General features: G+C 40.0%; 1 protein-coding gene across 1 annotated transcript; it reads left to right on the top strand.

Annotated features, from left to right (window-relative positions):
* The first annotated feature begins 1,884 nt into the window (after positions 1–1,884).
* kiaa0232 (KIAA0232 ortholog) lies at positions 1,885–19,313 on the top strand. The gene is made up of 8 exons (XM_059355185.1): positions 1,885–2,403; positions 5,260–5,830; positions 6,529–6,669; positions 8,538–8,607; positions 9,023–9,107; positions 9,257–12,632; positions 12,823–12,931; positions 15,168–19,313. The coding sequence occupies exons 2-8, from the start codon at positions 5,594–5,596 to the stop codon at positions 15,182–15,184; spliced, it is 4,035 nt and encodes a 1,344-aa protein (XP_059211168.1). The 5' UTR covers positions 1,885–2,403; positions 5,260–5,593; the 3' UTR covers positions 15,185–19,313.
* Positions 19,314–19,545: the final 232 nt, after the last annotated feature.

The raw sequence follows: 19,545 nt of genomic DNA on the forward strand, positions 1-19,545 counted from the left end.
GACATTTATGGACTCTTGGACCACATGTCAGCTGAAGAAAACAAATGTTTTGGTTCATTTAAGGTTGATCTGTCTCTCATTGTGTTGCATTTTATATTGTAATTTATTTTGCTTCTATTTTTTCATTTATATTTTTCTGTGTGTATGTGAAGCACTTTGTAAGCACTCTGTGTTCTAAAAGGCATTAACTAATTTTGATTGACAGCAGGAAAATGCTTATGAGGTTGTGTCAGGACACATTGTAAACAAGTTGCGTGTACAGCACAGTACTGTATAGCACATCTGTACTTATCTAGCTCGTGAGCTGGATAATAAAGGATTCACCTCAGTGAACCTACCCTGCGGATGATAACCAGCCTCACCTCAAACAGCACTATGACGTCCCTGTTAAGGTGGAAAACAAAACTAAAGCTTTGTGGGAACACATTTCTATTTTCTCAACCTTGGAGTGAAATCACCCAGTGGCCTTACGCCACCCTTTCCCCCCCAATGCCCTGCCTGGGAGAGGATTATGAGGCATCTTTTAACTGTGCCATCTGCTCCAAATTGACTTTCAGTTAAAACTGGCAAATGAGAAATCTGTGAGTGCAAAGAGCATGGCAGATTTAGATTCAGATGAGAATTCCTCATTGATCAGGCCTCAGTGTAGCAGAGGGTCAATTTATGTTTGGCCTTTGGCTGCAGATAATGATCAAAAGCAGAACTCAATATCAGTCTACTAACTGGCCCTGGGGAACCCTGGGAACTGTTGTAAAATGACACATATTGCCTTTATACCATGCCAGCTGTTAGATACACACAAGTGCACACACCCCTCACACACACTCTCTAACCTTTGTTTTTGCTGTCTCATACACTCCTGCCGTGGCCCTTTTTTTCTTTCTCGCTACACACACAAACCCCAGAAACACTTAAAGATAATTAAGCTTGCTAATACTGCATGGTGTGTGTGTGTGTGTGTGTGTGTGTGTGTGTGTGTGTGTGTGTGTGTGTGTGTGTGTGTGTGTGTGTGTGGTGGCAGGAGTGCAAACAGCTGGTCAATAGGCATTGAGTCATCATGTCCCTGAGGTCGTAACCCCAGGGGCCAGAGGGCACATGAAGTGTGCCACACTATGGACCCTTGATTGGGGGCAGGTGGTCAATCAAAAGAGTAAGCCCCACCCCCAACACACACACACACACACACACACACACACACAGGAAAAATAATAATAATGCAGATATTATAATAATAATTAATGCAACTCATCGTTTCATTTTCAACATGTTTTATTCTTTTCATGGTATTGCCTTCTAGTTTTATAAACTTTGGGATATTTTATTTTAATATGTATTGCTGTAATATGTATTTTTTTTGTTCCTGTTTGAAGCATGAAAACTTATTGTGAAAGGTGTTGTATAAATAAAGTTTAATATTATGATATAATGCATAACATTATATTAACACACCACCATAAACACACTGTAGAGTAAAATAATGACGCAATAAATAAACCATTTTGATCAACTGTTACTATATTGCAATATATTATATTGTGTCCTTAGACATAAGAATAGTGGTTTTCTTTTACAAGAAGAATTATTTGTGTTTTTATTTTTACAGATTTCTAAAACTTAATGTCAATAGTAGTTCTATGTTTAATCCGCTCAGTGTCATTCATCATGTGTAGCTTAAGTATGCCTACAGATGATAAGAGTACTGGTTAGGCTTCTATTTTTTTTTTAAATATGTTTTTATTAACCTTTTTCTTGCAAAGCAGAAGCGACAGAGACAACAGAAAACAAATCACTAATAATAGTGCACAAAATACAGACATTTAACAAACATTTTTAGGAAAAAATAAAATAATAAATAAATAAATAAAATAAAAAAATAAAAATAAAAATGGGGGTAGTCAGGGAGACCAAAGAAGACAATATAATACATACTCAAGTTTGATAGCTTATCACTCTATAACTCTGCATCTTTTTCCCAGACCAGGTCCACAAGTCCTGACCTCATCCTACGAACTAGTTGGGCTTCTGATGCAATACCCCAGCGGAGGAATCAAATCTATACCAATAGGACGGCAGAGGTTTGCCTTGTTGCCTGGATACGAACGCGGAGGGTGGCGCATTCAGGAGTCCTTCTCCTGACTGAAACTGGCTTTTCGACGGCGGACATTGTGGCTCTGGATATTAACTGTCACCGAGGAATGACCTTCCTCCCCGCTTGAGCCGGAATGTCGCCGGTTTCCTCGACGCTGGTAAAGAAGCAGTGGATGTGAAAACAGCGCCATTTCTGTCGGCGTCCATGATACGCGATGCTACCGCAGCGGATTCCAGAGCTCGAGCTCGGAACGGCAGCGGGAGAGAAGTAGCCGCTCCCCTTTCGCTGCTCCTCTCTACTTCAGCCCACGGCAGGTAGGGACCCGGCTAACGCCTGGGAGTCTTCTTCTTCTACCACTGTGGTGTTTTTATTTAATGTCTCTGTTTAGTGCTTCGTGTTAAGCCAGCTTACTCTTTCGCTGTATGACGATATGGCGTACATTTTGAAGGGAAAACGTCTGACAGTCCTGTGGTAGCCTACCGGGGGAAGCCGCTCCTCCTCCCCCTCGGTCACAACAACAAGCGGACGTTAAAGCTAACCGTTAGCCAACGGCCGTTTAAATGTGAATCAGCCGCTTCTGCAACATTGTACAGTTAGACATTTGGTTGCTACGTTACCGACTGAAAGTTCCGACTTGGCCTATAACGTTAGCGTGTTGCTGTTTGCTAGCTAGCTAGCTAACGTTATTTAATGGAGAACCGTCATAAGGCTCTTATGTCAGCCTCCGTCCACCTGCCCAACATATAACAAACTCTTATTATATACATTAATTAAACCTGAATGATGCATGTTAGATTAGCGTGACAATAATAATAATAATAATAAACTGTCTAATAATAACAGGAGACGAGCAGCAGCGCTTGAAAGCTAATTTGGCTAACTTTAGCTCATTAGCTAACGTTAAAGGTCGGTGGTCCAGCTAACCTTGTAGTCATTTGACTGCAAAGTGACGCTAAGCTAATCCACTTTAACACCACAAGGCAGTGCAACATTAGTGGACCAAATCATCAACTCTGTATGTGGTATATTATATTATAACAATGACATGAACACTTACTCTTTTTAATATAGTCCCTGTAGATGCCATCACACTGTACAATAACAAATAATAACCTGCTTCATTACATACTGTCTATGCACTTTATGTGTTTTTTTTTATGCACCCTGTTCATTGCACCTTATTTGTTTCATAGCACCAACATTTTTATATACTGTATATTCATATTTATTCTGCACTGGAATTCTATTCCACTCCTTAATACATACTCCTTCTTTAGACACTTTATTTTTATTGTATTTTATTGTATTTTTATATTTTATTGCTTGAAGTATGCCTAGGTTGTTCTTCTTATTTATATATAGTCACTGTCTCTGTGTGTAATGCTGCTGCTGCTACGCTGTAATTTCCCAGCTTGGGATAAATAAAGTATATCTATCTATCTATCTAGTTGCATTACCGCACTAGATGGTGCAGAAATGCAACTTTAATATAGGTTTAACATATATTTGCACAGCGTTACCAGAGGTAAAGTAGGTTACTCGCTAGTTAACACTACATGCAAGGCTTGATTTTGAGAAATTGCCGGGTTGTGGGATAAAGTTGGTATGTGGGCAGTGCAGCCAGGAGCTAGCTGCCGGGGCTAGTGTGAATACAAGAAACAGCTGGGTTGTAGACACTGGTCAGCCATATTTAACAATTATCGATGAAGCTACCTTTCAGCTGTTGTCTATTTATGTTTCCGTATCTGATGTGTTTTTTACGTAATGGTGATGGCAGCTGAAGTTGTTTGGTTGCATACTGCAAAACTTATATTGCCCTTTTGACGCCTCAAATGGCTAACTTATAATGTCCCACTGTTGAGTGACAGCTGGGCCAGCCAATCAAATCGGCGCAGCCTCCATTTGCTCTTCACGTCGGTCTCCTAATCCGCTGCTGCTGCCATATGAAACACTTGCACTTGACAGACACCCTGAAAGTGTTTTTCATTTATTTTGGTCTTGCCCTTTTTCGTCTAAGTTCTGGAAAGATATTTGTAACTTCCTTTTTTTTTTTTCAATTGAACCTGATTTGTCCCTTTGTTTTGAAAATATACTGTTTGGTTTCACTGACTTCCCATACACAAAAAAAAAAATCAATATTACATTATAAATCTAATTATACTATTGGCAAAATATCACATACATAAATCTCGATACACACAAAAAAATCCCCTCTTTTCTATATTTATAAGTGAAACCAAGCAGTATATTAATTCTATTAAAGTCTCTACTAATTTGAAAGCTGCTAAAACTCTGAATATTTGTAATTTTTATAATATTTTTGTATGACAACCTCTTTATGATTTATTGAAACCCCCTGGCGACGTTCTGATGTATTTTTTTGTATTACACCCCACCCAACTGCCTTACTAAAGTTTATTTAAAAAAAAAAAAAAAAAAAAAAAAACTTGCACTTGACAGCCAGTGTTCCCCAGCTCGCTGCCCACACAGTTGTACTCAACTGCCGGAGTTTACTTGTTCTTGTTTTGTCATGGACACTAATCCAGGAAATATTTGGGTGTATTACTCACGATCAAAACCATGTAACTGCAATGTTTTTGTGTTTGGATAACAAGCAAAGTGGTGCTTCCTGTTTAGGGAGGTTTTCAAAGCCTTGCTGTCTTCCCTGTGTCACAAAATGTCATGGTCATAACCACTTCTGCGTTACATTGCATTTGCTTAAATAATGTTGATGTTTGAGATACTTTCACATTAATGCGAGAGGTCACTTTGCAGTAAAAAAACAACATAATTTTGGCAACCAATGTATTACTAAATGTGTTATGATTGTGACTGCTGTCTGCATTATTTATAGAGCTCATGCTCTCTCAGGAGCCCATTAGCTTGTTGGTAAGCAAGGCTTTGAACGGCCAGGCTACGTCCTTTGGGAGAAAGAACACAGCTCAGGGTGTCTGCTGTGTGAGGCTTTGTCATTACATTTCTCTCCCTGATTTTTCCCACTTGAAATTCAAAGAAAATATCATTGGAATTTCTAAATCAGTGACCTCATCCCCTTTGTGCATTATATACATAGAAACTCCTTGATGTTTTGCTCTCTGGAGTTATGAATATGACTTTATCATTGTTTTTTTGTATTTCAGAGAAACTGATGCATGTTTGCTCTGTTTCAGGTTGTGCCGTTGAAGTAAGACGTAGCCGCAAAATGGACCCCTCCGACTGAGACGCAAACACATCCTGTGTTTTGCTCAGCAGCTGAGATCTATCAGCAGCATAAGCCATGCCTGACGAGTAAAATCCCCCTTTTGCTCAAAGCAATAATAAAAAAAAAAACATCCTACATGCCTCCCCATGTAGAGCCCCTTCAGTGCGTCCTGCTGGAGTGACTGCCCCCTCTTCCCAAGGTTCTGCCTCGTCCTCTCTCTGTACCCTTCTCCACCGACCACCCTACAGTAACTACCCATCACAATGCTGCTCCAAATGAGAATGGCCAACACCTGAGGTCCCATGCGTCCAGTGAGCACCGATTCCGACGGTCCTGCTCCTCCTGAAAACCTCTCTTGCCCCTACCCCCTCGTGGGCCCCCTGCCTGCCTCAGAGATGTCCCTGCTCCAGTCGCTGGGTCCAGTACAAAGCTGGCTTGGCCAGGAGCTTGAGAAGTGCGGGATTGATGCCATGATTTATACCCGCTACGTTCTCAGCCTTCTCCTGCATGACAGTTACGACTACGACCTGCAGGACCAGGTGGGCTCCAAAACTTTAAAGACATTTTTCTAGTCACGTCAAAATGGTGAAAATATTATTGTTTGTGTTTGCATTGTCAAAAGAGTTGGCAGTAGGCTTTTTCCAGGAAGGGAAGTTAGTACATCAATTTGCCAGAAGTTAACAATAGGTCTTTTCTTTCACATCATTGCTCTTGTACCACTGACTAATTCCTCCTTTGATTTCTGTCATTTTTCAGTTTGGGTTATTGATAGGTAGTTTTCTGTTTTTATGTGCTCATTATTATTTTACATAAATATAATCAATTTATTATTTAATGCATTAAATGTATGCATGCTTTTAAGAATGTTTGTTTTCAGGGTTTGTAAGTCTTGAAAGCTTGCAAAAATGCTCAATTTTACCATTACGTTTTCAAGGCTAGGAACATGTTTGAATTTGAATATATAATTTTGAACACAATCTGGTGTTTGATCTTCACAATTGGTCATGTAAAATCTTTTAATTTTAAAAATGGAACAGTCTTGTCACAGTGTGTCTACTCTACATTTGCCTTTGGCGGAGCTCACTTTTAATGTTTTGAGAATCTGGAAGTTTTTGGATTAGGTACCTTGAAAGTGCTTGCATTTTACTCTTAAAAATATGTACAAAAACCTGTGTTTTACTGTTACTGTAACAATAGTTTGTACTTTGAGACTGAATTTTCTTGGTTTGTGTTACAGGAAAATGACATCTTCTTGGGCTGGGAGAAGGGAACTGGGAAGAAATGGGGCAAGAGTAAGAAGAAAGGAGGGACTGACCTGAGTCTTGAGGAAATGAAGAAGCAAGCTGCTGTGCAATGCCTCCGCTCTGCATCTGATGAAGTAAGCACCATTATCATTCAGCCCAACTGTTGTAATCCCGTGATTCTGATGAATGAGGATGGCGTTAATCAAGTCATGTTATAACGTTATGTTGCTTTGTTAATTAAGGTTTTCTGTAGTGTAAAAAATAATTATCTCACTTCAGCTTTGAGGGAATGCAAACGGGTCATTACTCAAGCAGGTACTGTTTGACCTGCATCGTCTTATATGAAAGTTTTGAATGAAAAGCATTCTGAACACAAAAAGCATGTGAGGAATTTGTTACAGTGGTATTCCTTGTTTTTTGTTTAGGTGCAGTCATGCAGATTTTAATTGCATAAATCATGTTGAATAGACACTGAAAAAAGCTATGTCAGTGTCAGAATCTAAAGCATTCAACCTGGGAAGATGCAAATTGTACATGCATTAACCTCATTAGCCTGGTAGCCACACCTTCAATTAGTCTTCATTTAAAAGGTTATATTAAGGGCAGTAGTTTAAAGTTGTTCATTGGCATAAAACAAGGCTATCCTCAATTATAATGCACAACCTTAAAATAGTTTTATTTGCATGCAAGCATATATCCTAGATGTGTATTCGCTCTATTCCTTTTCAGTGTGACTGTAAAAGCTACAGAGAGATGTTCTGACTATTTTCTGTCAGTGGCCAGCAGTAGTAAGGGAGGTGTGATTTAGTTGAGAATGACACAACATAAAGCTGGAGGGAGGGTAGGGGGAAGGGTTTGTAAGGCAAGAGGAGGAGTGTTGAGCTCCTCTCTGGGGACTGGATTCTGCAGTCTATTTTTTAACCAGCACACGCTGCACAGGATTGCAGCAGTGTGCAGCGGAGTCGGCCGGCGTCAGCTGACCGGCATTAGCACAATGATGCAAGAGGAAACACAGGGCCGGAGAAAGAGAAAACTTTGCTTTGCTTTTCATGAGGTGGCATGGTAAGGAAAATAATTTTCTGGAAGAGTGAACAAGAAATCAGGGAGTTAAAGTGTCTAGCAGAACTGGTACTAAGGAGTAGCTATATTGTGGTTTGTTTGAGGCCATTTGCTTTGACAGTGTCTACTTTGTTGTCTTGTTTATTTCCAGCCCTTGTTGTTTATGTTTTTTACGCATTATATTGCTCAATATGAGCAGGCAGTAAGCCAAGCAGGATTTGTAGTAAATGTCCTGTTTCTCAGAACATGGTGAGGCAATGTTGTTCTGTTGCTTAGCCTATTTATTTTTTATTTTTTGAAAGTATTTTTGCTCAGTAGCTAAATATAGAACAGTCATGGCAGAGCATGCCTAAGCTTTCACAAGTCAGCTGGCTTGACTTGTGTCAATCGCATGCTTTTCATTCTTCCTTTCAGGTCACTTCAGTGGGTCAATGAAGCTTTGCAGAATTCTGCGTTTTACCTTAAGCTACTGGACCTTGTTAGTCGTGTTGTTTTGTTTTGTAGTACATCATTATTTTTTTTATTTTTACAAAAAAACAAAACAGATCCTCTGCCTGTTACTCAGTGTTCCATTTAAAATACCTGGCCAAGATTTTGTTTAGTCAGCAGATCCCTATATTCTATACTTACAATAGTAGTAGCAGTAAGCCCCTACCCTGATATCAACATCATCATCAGTCATTTCTGTTCTATAGTAAGATGTGCTATTTGATTTGATTTTGATTTTTTATAAAGTCTTCAGATGTGTAATATTGTTTTTGCACTTATATTGCCTGCAAATACAACTTTTTCCACATATGTTTTCTTGTTACAAAGTACTGAGACCAATTCCAGCTATTGTTCAAGCTCAAAGCTTTGTTTCACAAGTATATGAGTATGTGATGAATATGTATCATGTAATGAGTTCTCATCACTTTGTTTCTTGTCTTTCTCATGTGTGCAGAACTCTGGAATTGAGAGCTTGGTTGAAGAGCTTTGCTCTAAACTAAAGGACATCCAAAACAAACAGAAAGGTTTGTTTCATACCCTACATTATTACATTAAAAAGTTATTTTATCTAAAAACGATATAGAACGAAATTGAAGTTTGAATCCCAGGAAATGTGTTACCAACTGCTCCTTAGCATGGTGTGTTCACTGGTTTGTTGAAGTGTGTGTGTGTGTGTGTGTGTGTGTGTGTGTGTGTGTGTGTGTGTGTGTGTGTGTGTGTGTGTGTGTGTGTGTGTGTGTGTGTGTGTGTGTGTGTGTGTGTGTGTGTGTGTGTGTGTGTGTGTGTGTGTGTGTGTGTGTGTGTGTGTGTGTGTGTGTGTGTGTGTGTGTGTGTGTGTGTGTGTGTGTGTGTGTGTGTGTGTGAGAAACTAAATCGTAATCTTCATAAGATGTTAAATATTAATTTTTTTAATATTCTTTTTATAAATTTCCTTTTTAGAGGAAAAACAGATCCAAAAGAAATCTGATGGCTCTCAGTCTCCAGAGCGAGCTGAGTCCCCCTCTTCAAAGGACCAGGTGGAAATGTAAGCCGCAACATGGTTTCTGTGGATCAATGAATATTTATATTTACAAGAAGTGGCTGCAGAACACACACAGCCACAGTCATTAGTTTATTTGAACTCTCCTGCTATGAAAGCATTTCAATCAACTTTTCTCTCTGTTGTGACTGCAGGTATTATGAAGCCTTTCCTCCTTTGTCAGAAAAACCTGTTTGTCTCCAAGAGATCATGACGGTGTGGAACAAGGCTAAGGCCTGCACATACTCCAGTTCATCCTCTGCAGCCCCACAGACCAGCACAGACACCTCTTCCCCAAAAGATTGCAACAGTGAAGGCGAGGCCGCTAAGGAGCGAAACCTTGAAGCATGTGGTGCCATCACTACTGTGACCAACGAGAGAGGCCAGCAACGACGGAGCAAGAAGGAGAAAGAAAATCGATACCATGGTGGTGCAGCAGCAGAGGAGAAATCTACCGTCCACTCAAAGAGACAGACAAGGCACAGATCAGAGGGCAAATACAGGCCCAGGTCCTGGTCTTCTGGCTCTAGTGAGGCGGGCTCAAGCTCAAGTGGGAACCAGGGTGACATGAAGTCATCCAGAAGCAAGGTTAGACTAAGGCACAAATCCAGGGAGGCTGCAAAGACTAAGAGAACACGCAACAGCGGGCAGGTAAAGCTGCAGATGAAGGTCATCGACAAAGAGGAGCGAAGAAACGCAGGAGGGAGCAGTAGCAGCGCCACCGGGGGCGCTGCCAAACAACCACAGCTTTACAAAAAGGGGAAGAGACCTCTGAAGGAGATTCGTAAAGATCCAGGCTGGAAGGAGGCAAAAGAGGCGGGAGTTGAGGCCAGAAACAAAAAGGAATACATGGAGGAGCCACTTTGGTACACTGAGCCCATCACAGAGTATTTTGTACCTTTCAGCAGCAGACAAAGCAAGCTGGAAACAAAATATCGCAACAAGGTAGACTCTCCTGACGGCTTTTCTTTGTCAACCGACATGGAGAGGCTGCCGGAGAGAATCCAGGGAATCTGCATTGCCAATGAGAGCTACCAGAGAGCATACCTAGCAGCGGGCTCGTTTGTGGATGGGCACTTTGTGGAAGGGCCTGAAGAAGCAGAAGATGAAACTGTTGAACTCACTGGGACCTCAAGCTGCCCTCAGCCAGAGGATGGTAGAGATTTAGATGACAAGCATCTGTCTGAATTCACTCACTTCTATGAAGTTGATATTTATCAATCCATATTGGATACTAGTGCCTCAGACTCTATACAAGAGAGTCGGATCTTAAGCATGATTCGACAAAAAAGCAAAGAGCAAAGAGACGTTGAGGCAGAATGTTGTTTAGTGTTAGATGGCCTTGAGCAGCAAGGGAAAAGTGCAATACGGGCAGACTCGCAGGACGCTTCGGGATCTGTTGGATTCTTAATGGAGGATCTAGAAAACATGGCTCAAGTGTGGGGGTGTTATTCACCATCTACTTCAGAAGATATAGATGGAGAAAGCTTTGTAGGAGACTCTCCCATTCGACTCTCCCCCCTTCTTGATAGTGTTTCATTCACCCTGAGCAAACTATCTGGAAATCTGGAGGAGCCACCTGTCCCTGAAGCCACCAGTGAACCATCTGGTTTGAACTCATCCTGCTTCTCTCTTTTCGAGTTGCAGTATGACAGCCCCACTTTTCCTTTTCCCCGCGACTCACTCACTGTTGGTCATGAAAACAACACGGATTCTAGTAGCTGTCTCGACCCACATTCTAATAAACAGTCTCGTTTGCTAATATGGACCAAAAATAGTGCCTTTGACGAAACTGAACACTGTTCAAACCTTTCAACACGAACTTGCAGTCCGTGGTCCCATTCAGAGGAGACTCGTTCAGACAACGAGCAAGGAAATGTTCCAACAGAGGATGCTGCTCAAATTGGCAACGAAGAGATTGATTGTATAATCCCTCCTCTCTCTGGTACATATCTGGAGGATGAAATCTTGGATTTTTTGCAAGAAAACTCTGGCCGTAAGTGTGAGGAGGTCAGTGTCAGTACGGCAACCAATCAGACCTTCACCAAAAAATCTAAATTGGAGTCCATTTGTGGTATCGCATTGGAAGAGGATGAGAGTAAACAGTACAGCACTGGCATGTTTTCGGACAACGCAAACCAACACAGTGATGACTACAGCTCAGGGATAATAAAGGACATTTGGACTGCAATAGGAGATGACAAATCTGTAATGTCAAAGCAAGGAGCAGAGAAACCAAGCGAGGGGCTTTTCTCAGATGAGTCAGGCAGTTACTGCTGCAGCTGTCTGGAAGTGCAGGCAAAAGGAGTTCCAATTCAGGGACCTCAGAAAAAAGCAGTCCAGCGGTCCGAGTATCACCTTTGGGAAGGCAAGAAAGACGAACAGGACTTAGCCAAAAACAAACTCTCCAAGGTAGATGGTGCCGGGGATTACATGACTCCGTCCAAACCCTGGGACTTGAGCTCTGACAAGGAGAGTACATCATTCATCCTAGGAGGGGTGTATGGAGAGCTGAAGACACTAAGTGGTGATAAGAATTGGGCTGTTGTGCCGCCAAGTGACACCCAAGATAGCCTGCTACAGTGTGCGGCCGTGGCTGCATCTGCGTCCAGCTCGGATATGCTTACCATCACTGGTACAGATGTGTTCATGAACACTGGCAGCTGCTTTGCCCCTGGGCACAGGCCCCTGTGGAGGCCTCTTGTGTCCTTTGGGCAGAGTGACCAGGCCAATAAAGGAGGCGGAGATGGATTGAATAAGGGATTTTCTTTCATCTTCCATGAAGATTTGCTTGGATCTTACGGAGGCTTGCGTAGTGAGGAGCAAGGTTTAGAATACCCGTTTGCATCCTTCAACCTGAACAATCCCTTCTCTCAAGTCCTCCACGTTGAGTGTTCTTTCGAGCCTGAGGACATGGCTTCATTTAGTCCGGGGTTCAAGCCCAAATCCATTCTTTGCTCGGACTCTGAGAATGAAGCCTTCCATCCACGAATATATGGCATCAACCGGACGCAGTACAGGGCCATTCGCATTTCCCCCAGGACTCATTTCCGACCAATATCGGCCTCAGAGTTGTCTCCCGGCGGAGTGAGCGATTCGGAGGCCGAGACCGACAAAGAGGAGATGAGTTTTCCCGTCCTGGCGCCGGTGGACGTCTTTGAGGATCCTCAGGCAGATCTCAAACCTCTGGAGGAGGATGCAGAATGCGAGGGCCCTTATTACGGGAAGTCAGAACTGGAATCTGGTAAATTCTTACCCAGATTAAAGAAGTCTGGCATGGAGAAAAGTGCCCAGACATCTCTGGATTCACAGGAGGGCTCCAGTACCCTCCTGCCAATTGCTGAGCAAGAGATTTGCTTAGACTGCAAAACGGCAGCAGCTGAATCGACTGCAGGTGGACAGACCGACGTCTCAGTCGGCAAGATTCAAAAGGAGGAATCTTCAGGAGAAAAGCAGTCCTGCTTATCTGCACCGACGGGTCAGATCCCCAAGTATGGGATTGCTTATGACTTTGTTGGGGATGTGCCAGAGGTGAGGGTTCCTTCAAATTATCTCCTAAAATATCAATATTTTGTGATCAGTGTGCTAGAGAAATTTAACAAAAGTGTTGGCCTAACCACATCGTGTTTCATAATAAGTCATCAGCTTCAAAATGGGTTCCACCTGTGATGTCTCTCTGGCAGCTGTGTACTGAAACACACTTCTCATTTGTCTTGTTTAGTTCCCTCTGTTAAATATAAGTGGACAGGGAGGAACTGGCAACCAGCAGGACGAGTGCTGGTGGCAGAACACGCTCTGTTCCCCCATATTCCCTGGATCTCAGTGTACAGGTAAATGTTAACAAAAAAAACCCCATACATTTATATACAATATCTTCTTGCAGCACATCAAGCAAGGGACACAGTTTGTCATTGTTTTATTTCTTTTTTTTTTTTTAAACTTTGTTTATTAAGTTTTTTCACAATAAAACACAGACATACAGGAACACTCAGAACAGAATCCCCACCCCAGAAAGCGAAAACAAATATATAGATAGATAAACAACAATAATAATAATGATCAATAGATGACTCAATCTAAGACAATATAAGTTAAGTATGTTGTAAAAGAGTACCATTGTTTTATTTCTGTTTATGGGATTATTGGCGTGAACAAATTGGTTTAAGATATTAGGTAACACAATTTATTGATCTCTATCTACCAGTACCGAACTGCAACTGTACATATCTGTGTCTACAGAGGGGTTGACACATCTGAAAGTGACAAATCTTGCACTCTGCACTGATCAGCTCAGTAACCCTCTGCAGACAATATAATAGATAGTAGTGGTAGGCGGGCTTCCATCAAGACATTGTTTGGATTGTATTTGCCAGCAAAGGTTAAGTTAACACTGCCTCTGCTAATTGTTTTACTGTTACCGACAACATTTGAAAGTAATTATGATTGTCAATGTGGGAGGATCAGGCGCAAACCTTCCTCCCACAACAGATCCAACCTGACACTTCACTCTCTGTAGATGTTAATCAGTGCTATAGTACAATAAAACAGCATATTTAAATGCTTCTTTTAATTGTCATTGAAATATGTCATCTAGGTTCTATGATGAAAGAGTTGCTCATTGTAGTTACAAGGTTGCAGTTAGCAAACATTTAGAAAAACTGGCAATCAATTTGCCTTTTGTTGCAACGGTGCAACTACTTTATTTTGGCCTCTATGTTGCTTTTGTACGAACACTTGTTGCATTACTGATATTTAAATATTGCTGTTACAGTCAGAATCGGTACCACACCAAGCTGCGTTGGTGCATTCATTTTTGCACACGGGCATCTGTTTAAGAGTGAAGCATAATAAGTTGTTTTACTGTTGGTCTTGGGGCGATTGTGACAACAGCTTCACTTCTGGTATTTTGTTTATGAGGAACCTTTTCCTTAATTGTTACATTTTCATTATTATTAGTATCTTAACTGCTCAAAATACAAGGCAACCATCATTTCCTTTCAGAAACTAAAAGATAATGCCAGCCTGGCAAAGTCCTGTATTGTGTTTGGCTAAAAGCTAACGTAGCTAAATACACAGCAGGACTGAGAGTTTCTGTTCAGAGGAACATGAAACATTAAACGGTAAACATTACACAAGAGAGAAAATGTAGAGAAGTCTTCAGGAACCGGATTCAATTGGGTAACTTTATAATTGTTCAACATGTCAAAGAGGAAACAGCGGATCAGTCATTAGAGTTAAACGTTCCCAACATCAGAACTTATTTTGGAAAAGGCGTTTCCATCTCCCGTGTAGCACATTAACTATTTTTTGAAATACAAAAAAACACCTCAAGTTAGTGTAAAAACTTCTATGCCCATTTTCGACAGTGTTATTGAATTTTGGTGTTTCCATCAAGCTATTGCAAAAACACTGCTAATATAGTGAACAGTCATACACTACTGGTCAAAAGTTTTAGAACACACCAACTTTTCCAAAATTTAATTGAAAATGATGCAGTTTAATGTCTCAGTGTACTCTGAAATCAATGCACATTTGCAACATTTAAAATTCTTTATTGCATGATAAAGAAGCATGATAGTGTTTTGAAAGTAAAAAAAAAAGATTCAAAATCACATTTTATGTTGAACTAAAGGACTAAAAAGAGACACAATGACTAAAAAAAGACACAAAATGACAAAAAAAAGACACAAAATGACAAAAAAAAAAAAGACACAAAATGACTTACAAAGACATGAAAAAAATTCAAAAATGGACAAAATAGCCCAAGACTCCATAGAGTTAAGTTGTTAACCCATTTCTTGTTCCCTGAAAAAGGCCTACTTGTATAATTCTGAAATGTACATTATTTTCCAGTTTTGGTTAAGCTTACCTTTTTTTATTTACCTCTGGCAGTTCACCACTTACCTTTGTACCCTTTCAAGCTGTTCATTTGACTTGAACTGCTTGAATTTCAATAAAAAACTGGAAAAATTGGGGTGTTCTAAAACTTTTGACCGGTAGTGAACACAACATGGATTTTTACCTGTGCAACAATCTGAAACCTTTTTGCCTGATTTGTTTCTCCAGGGAGCAGCAACATTTGAATACTCCAGTTTTGCAGAAGACGCCTGTCATAGAGAGGAAACCTTCCTCTCCCTTTGTGACTGGACCTCTACCAGCAAAGATTCAGGGTCATCTCAGAGCTGGAAAACCTAATGTAGGCTAATTTTCTGACACACCCTTCCAAAAAAAAAACCCCACACATAACCCTGCTGGTTTTCACTAACTAACATAAAACCTTGTGTAATCAACAATCAGATCAACAAAAAGTGAGAAAAATAGGAAAACTCAAAAAATATGTTCTGTCTTTGAGTGATGCAATGTGCAGACATGCATTTTAGGCATTTTAGAATTTGTTTCATTTGATTCTTCTGTACACTGGTCCTCATTCAAGTCTCACAGTTAGGTAGTTGGGACAATCTTTTGTTCTATCCTCGTCAGTTTTGTTCCCACCACTTTGCTTTTGAGCTAGGATACTGGTAGTTGGTGGTATCTGAATGGTTGTGCATGTATGTTCGTCCAGCCAGTCTCACTCCTCTTTTTCTAGTTCAGCATAATGTTGTGTGAAACGACTGCTATCGCATCCTCTACTTTCCATCTTGTGTTCAGAAAGATAATATAGGGATGTTGAGAGTTTTTGAGTTGTGTAAGAATTTGAGAGTTTAATTTAAATAGTTTGTTTGGACGACTTTCTGAATGTGAAGTAGAGAATGTGTGCAGCTTTTCTTCTAAATATCCCCAAATTCCCCATGTGTGAAAAGTTATCATAAATGAGTCTGATTTTTGAATGGTGATAGTCTTACAAAAGCTAGTAGTAGACTTAGTATGGTTTGTGAGGCTAAAATAATACAAAAAATCCTTTAATAAAAAAAAAACAAAAAAAAAACAAATCAGTTTTGTTGGAAAAATACTAATAATCTACCTGAAATGCAATGCTGTAAAAGAATTGGGGGGTAAAAAAAGAAAAAAAAGTTTTGTGTTTTGGGGTAAAGACCCATCATTAAAAGACATGACTACAGCCATTTCTGCAGACACCTGTGTTGCAACTGAATGAAACTTTGTTTTAATTTTTTGTAATTTCTATGGTACGGACTATTGGTGCTATAAATATGTTCAAATTTTTTTTGAAGTTGCAGTTCCATAATATGGCTGTGATAAGTAGATGGCATAGCCTAGTTTTGTTTGTAGTCCAGACAGTCAGACTCCATGAATATCTTTTTGCAAAAATTGTGAAAAGAAGAAAAAAAAAAAGTTTAGCCTGATCGCGGCTCTTGCTTAATGTGGCTTGGTTTTTATTTTAAGGTAACCTCTTAGTTGTGAGGCCTGCAACAACTGAAGCAGAAACACATACAGATGTTAAATCTCACATTGCTACACATCAATTCAGTCACTTGTTCCCAAGCAGAAAGGGCAAAGTCAACATTGATTTACGGTTAAAGCTACAATTGGTAACTTGGCAAAAAGAAAAAAGGGGCAGAATTTCATGTAGACTGAAACTTATTTCTCAACCTCCCCTTTCAAGAGTTTTCAAAATGGGAGCCGAGTTGCAAATCATCTTATTTTACAGCTAAACCATACACTAAAATATAATTTCTGAGATTAGAATTAGGCAATGCAGTGCCAGAGTCTTTATTCATATTTAATAAGCCCTGCTGAGTTTGACAGTCTGACCCAAAGACTGTATTTAAAGATGGACGGCCTGACAGCTCCCCAAAAGTGAAGCAAAACATATTGGTTGCCCCCTGGTGGCTTGCTGCAGTATAGGTCATAATTCCCGCTCCCTCTATGTTAATGGTAGGACATGAGCCAAACTAAAAACCACAAAGTACACATCAAATAACATTTTGCCATTGAGGTTTTAGTTATTTTAAGGGTTAGTTTGATGCTATAAAACGAAGGTGTAGCGTCATGCTAGGAAGCTCACATTGTGGTTTGATTGGTTCAGGTGTGGTTTGGTCAGAAACTACAGGTGCATCTCAATAATTTAGAATATCATATATATATATATATATATATATATATATTTTTTTTTTTTTATGTCAGTAATTCAATTCAAAATATGGAAACAACACATTATATAGATCCATTACATTTCTTCTAAATATAATGACTATGGCTTACATTTAATGAAGACCTAAAATTCATGCTCAAAATGTTTAATAAGTTAAATTAAGTTTAATAATAATTTTAAAAAAGTATGTTTAATATCGAAATGTTGGCCTCCGAAAAGTATGTCTGTCTATATGACTCAATACTTGGTTGGGGCTGTTTGACTTGAACTACTGGTAATGGACTTCTCCATCATATTCTAATTTATTGAGATGCACCTGTAGATACTGCAGCTTCACTTCTGGCTCCAAATGACATCATTGGGGCAAGATGGCAGCGGCCATATTTTGGCTTCACTTTTGTACAGTGGGAGGAAGTAGAGACGCGTTGTTCATTGTTTATTTAGCCTGTGGTTGACCGCAGTTCACTAGCAATGACATGATTGACAGCTGCGTTAAAGACTGCTAGTAGGAGTCTCAGTGACAGTTTCAACAAATATGACAAAAACTTACTCATATAAAAGTTACCAACTGTAGCTTTAATTGTCCCCAGCTGCAAATTTATAACAAAACAAGTGGCGGGGTGGTAGTCAAACCAAAAACATGGCATAATTACACTAAGGTACAAATGCTTTTTTTTTTTTTTCCTTACTTTTAAGAGGTGTGTTTTTTTTGGTTTACAATATATCTTGAAATATTGAGTAATGTCTCACTATGTGTGTGTGTGTGTGTGTGTGTGCGTGTGTGTGTGTTGGCAACAGAACTTGTGAAGGCACTGGTTCAGAATGAGTGTACTAAACTTTATCTCAGAGAAACGTGAATGTATGCAGAGACATACATTCACAAAAATACAAATGCATTAGTGCCCCCCTTAATTTGAAACACACTCTGAACAAATACGCTTGTAAAACCCTCGAGGTCTAACTCTTGCGGGCTGTGCTTTGAAACTCAAATTAAGCATCTGCAGATAAATGCATTTCTTTATACCTGTTGCTTTTAGTTCTTCCAGTTTAACTTCAAAACTTTAGGTTACAAGGACAGTTAGCAGGGTGACAGTATTTGTCACATACCATGAAACTGAAGCACAGAAATCATCCCTCCATTAATGGGTAATTCGAACGTTTCAGCAGTGTGAGCAGACTCTGTAATGCACTGTCGCAGGTGAAGGTGTCTCATGGCTTTGGAAATGGCTTCCTTATTTAAAAAATGTAAAGATTGTATATACAGGCCCACGGTTTGTTCAATCCAATGCCAGTTCAACTGAAAAAAGGACCCGTAAGTAGCTGAATGAAGGTACTCCAACTTCAGGGTCTTGTCACCTTTCTTTGACAGTCATCAGACACTCAGGAATTTTTTAATAATATAAGCATATTGCATAATCTACACTCAGACCTGTGACAGTGCATTGATGCATTAATGTAAAACCTTTCTTTGATTGTAGAGAAGATATTATCGACAGGAGTTCTTTGCAAGCAAACCACAGAGGTGACTGTCTTTAACTTAGAGCTATAGTTTTAGGGGGGGGAAAAAAAAGAATAAGCCATTGTGGGTTGCATAAGCAATGTGGAGGGAATTCAAGAGTCCTATGCAATACTTTGGCGCATGTAAACATCCAAGAATATATGGAGAAAAGTCATTCAGTTAATTTTGCATGTTGATTACTTTTGAGTGAGGGACATGTGAGGAGAAAAACAAAACAAACCATGGACTGTCTCTGAAAATGCAGCATGCAAACATCACACTCGTTTTTATGTTGGATTTTACAAAAAAAATATTTTTGATTTAGAGAAAAAAAAAAATAGCGAGGTTAAAATCAGTGATTGAAAGAATGTTACGACTCTGAGTGAATCTGTGAGTGAATGCGTGCAAGAAGCGAAGTCACAAAAAGCACTTACATGGGAGTTGAAAGGAATGCATCACACCTTTCTTCCTTTTGGATTCTTCCTTTTTTGATAGGCCGTGTTAAAACAAAAAATAGAAAAAACGTGTGTGACGAGATAATGCATTCAGTGAAGATATGTGCGTTTGGAAACGACACTGACAGGGTGGCTGAGTTCCGATTGCACTGTGGTCTGAAGAACATATCCGGCACTGAAAACTTGAGTTTTCCTCGTCTTTTCATTCCCACCTAGATGCTCCCCCTCCCCCTCCCCCCTCCCTTCCTCGACGTTCCTAAAATCCCATCTGTCCCGAGTAGCTGTGTTGTTCTAATTTCATGTACACCCTGAGTAAATTATTTTGTTTCATTGTGGATTTTCTTAACATCTAATAAAGGAATAAACCAAACCTCAGCCCTATGGATTTCCCTGTGTTTTTATTTCTTCTTAGGAATATTATTTTCCCAAGTGGAGACCAAG

This window comes from Centropristis striata, chromosome 17, assembly GCF_030273125.1.
Source record: "Centropristis striata isolate RG_2023a ecotype Rhode Island chromosome 17, C.striata_1.0, whole genome shotgun sequence".
In the NCBI taxonomy this organism is placed as follows: domain Eukaryota; kingdom Metazoa; phylum Chordata; class Actinopteri; order Perciformes; family Serranidae; genus Centropristis; species Centropristis striata.

Bases quoted from the DNA above. Each gene is read 5' to 3' on its own strand.
- kiaa0232 (XM_059355185.1), top strand. From the start codon at position 5,594: ATGCGTCCAGTGAGCACCGATTCCGACGGTCCTGCTCCTCCTGAAAAC. The intron at 8,608-9,022 runs GTTTGTTTCATA...TTTCCTTTTTAG, and splicing joins CATCCAAAACAAACAGAAAG to AGGAAAAACAGATCCAAAAG. The intron at 12,633-12,822 runs GTGAGGGTTCCT...TGTCTTGTTTAG, and splicing joins TTGTTGGGGATGTGCCAGAG to TTCCCTCTGTTAAATATAAG.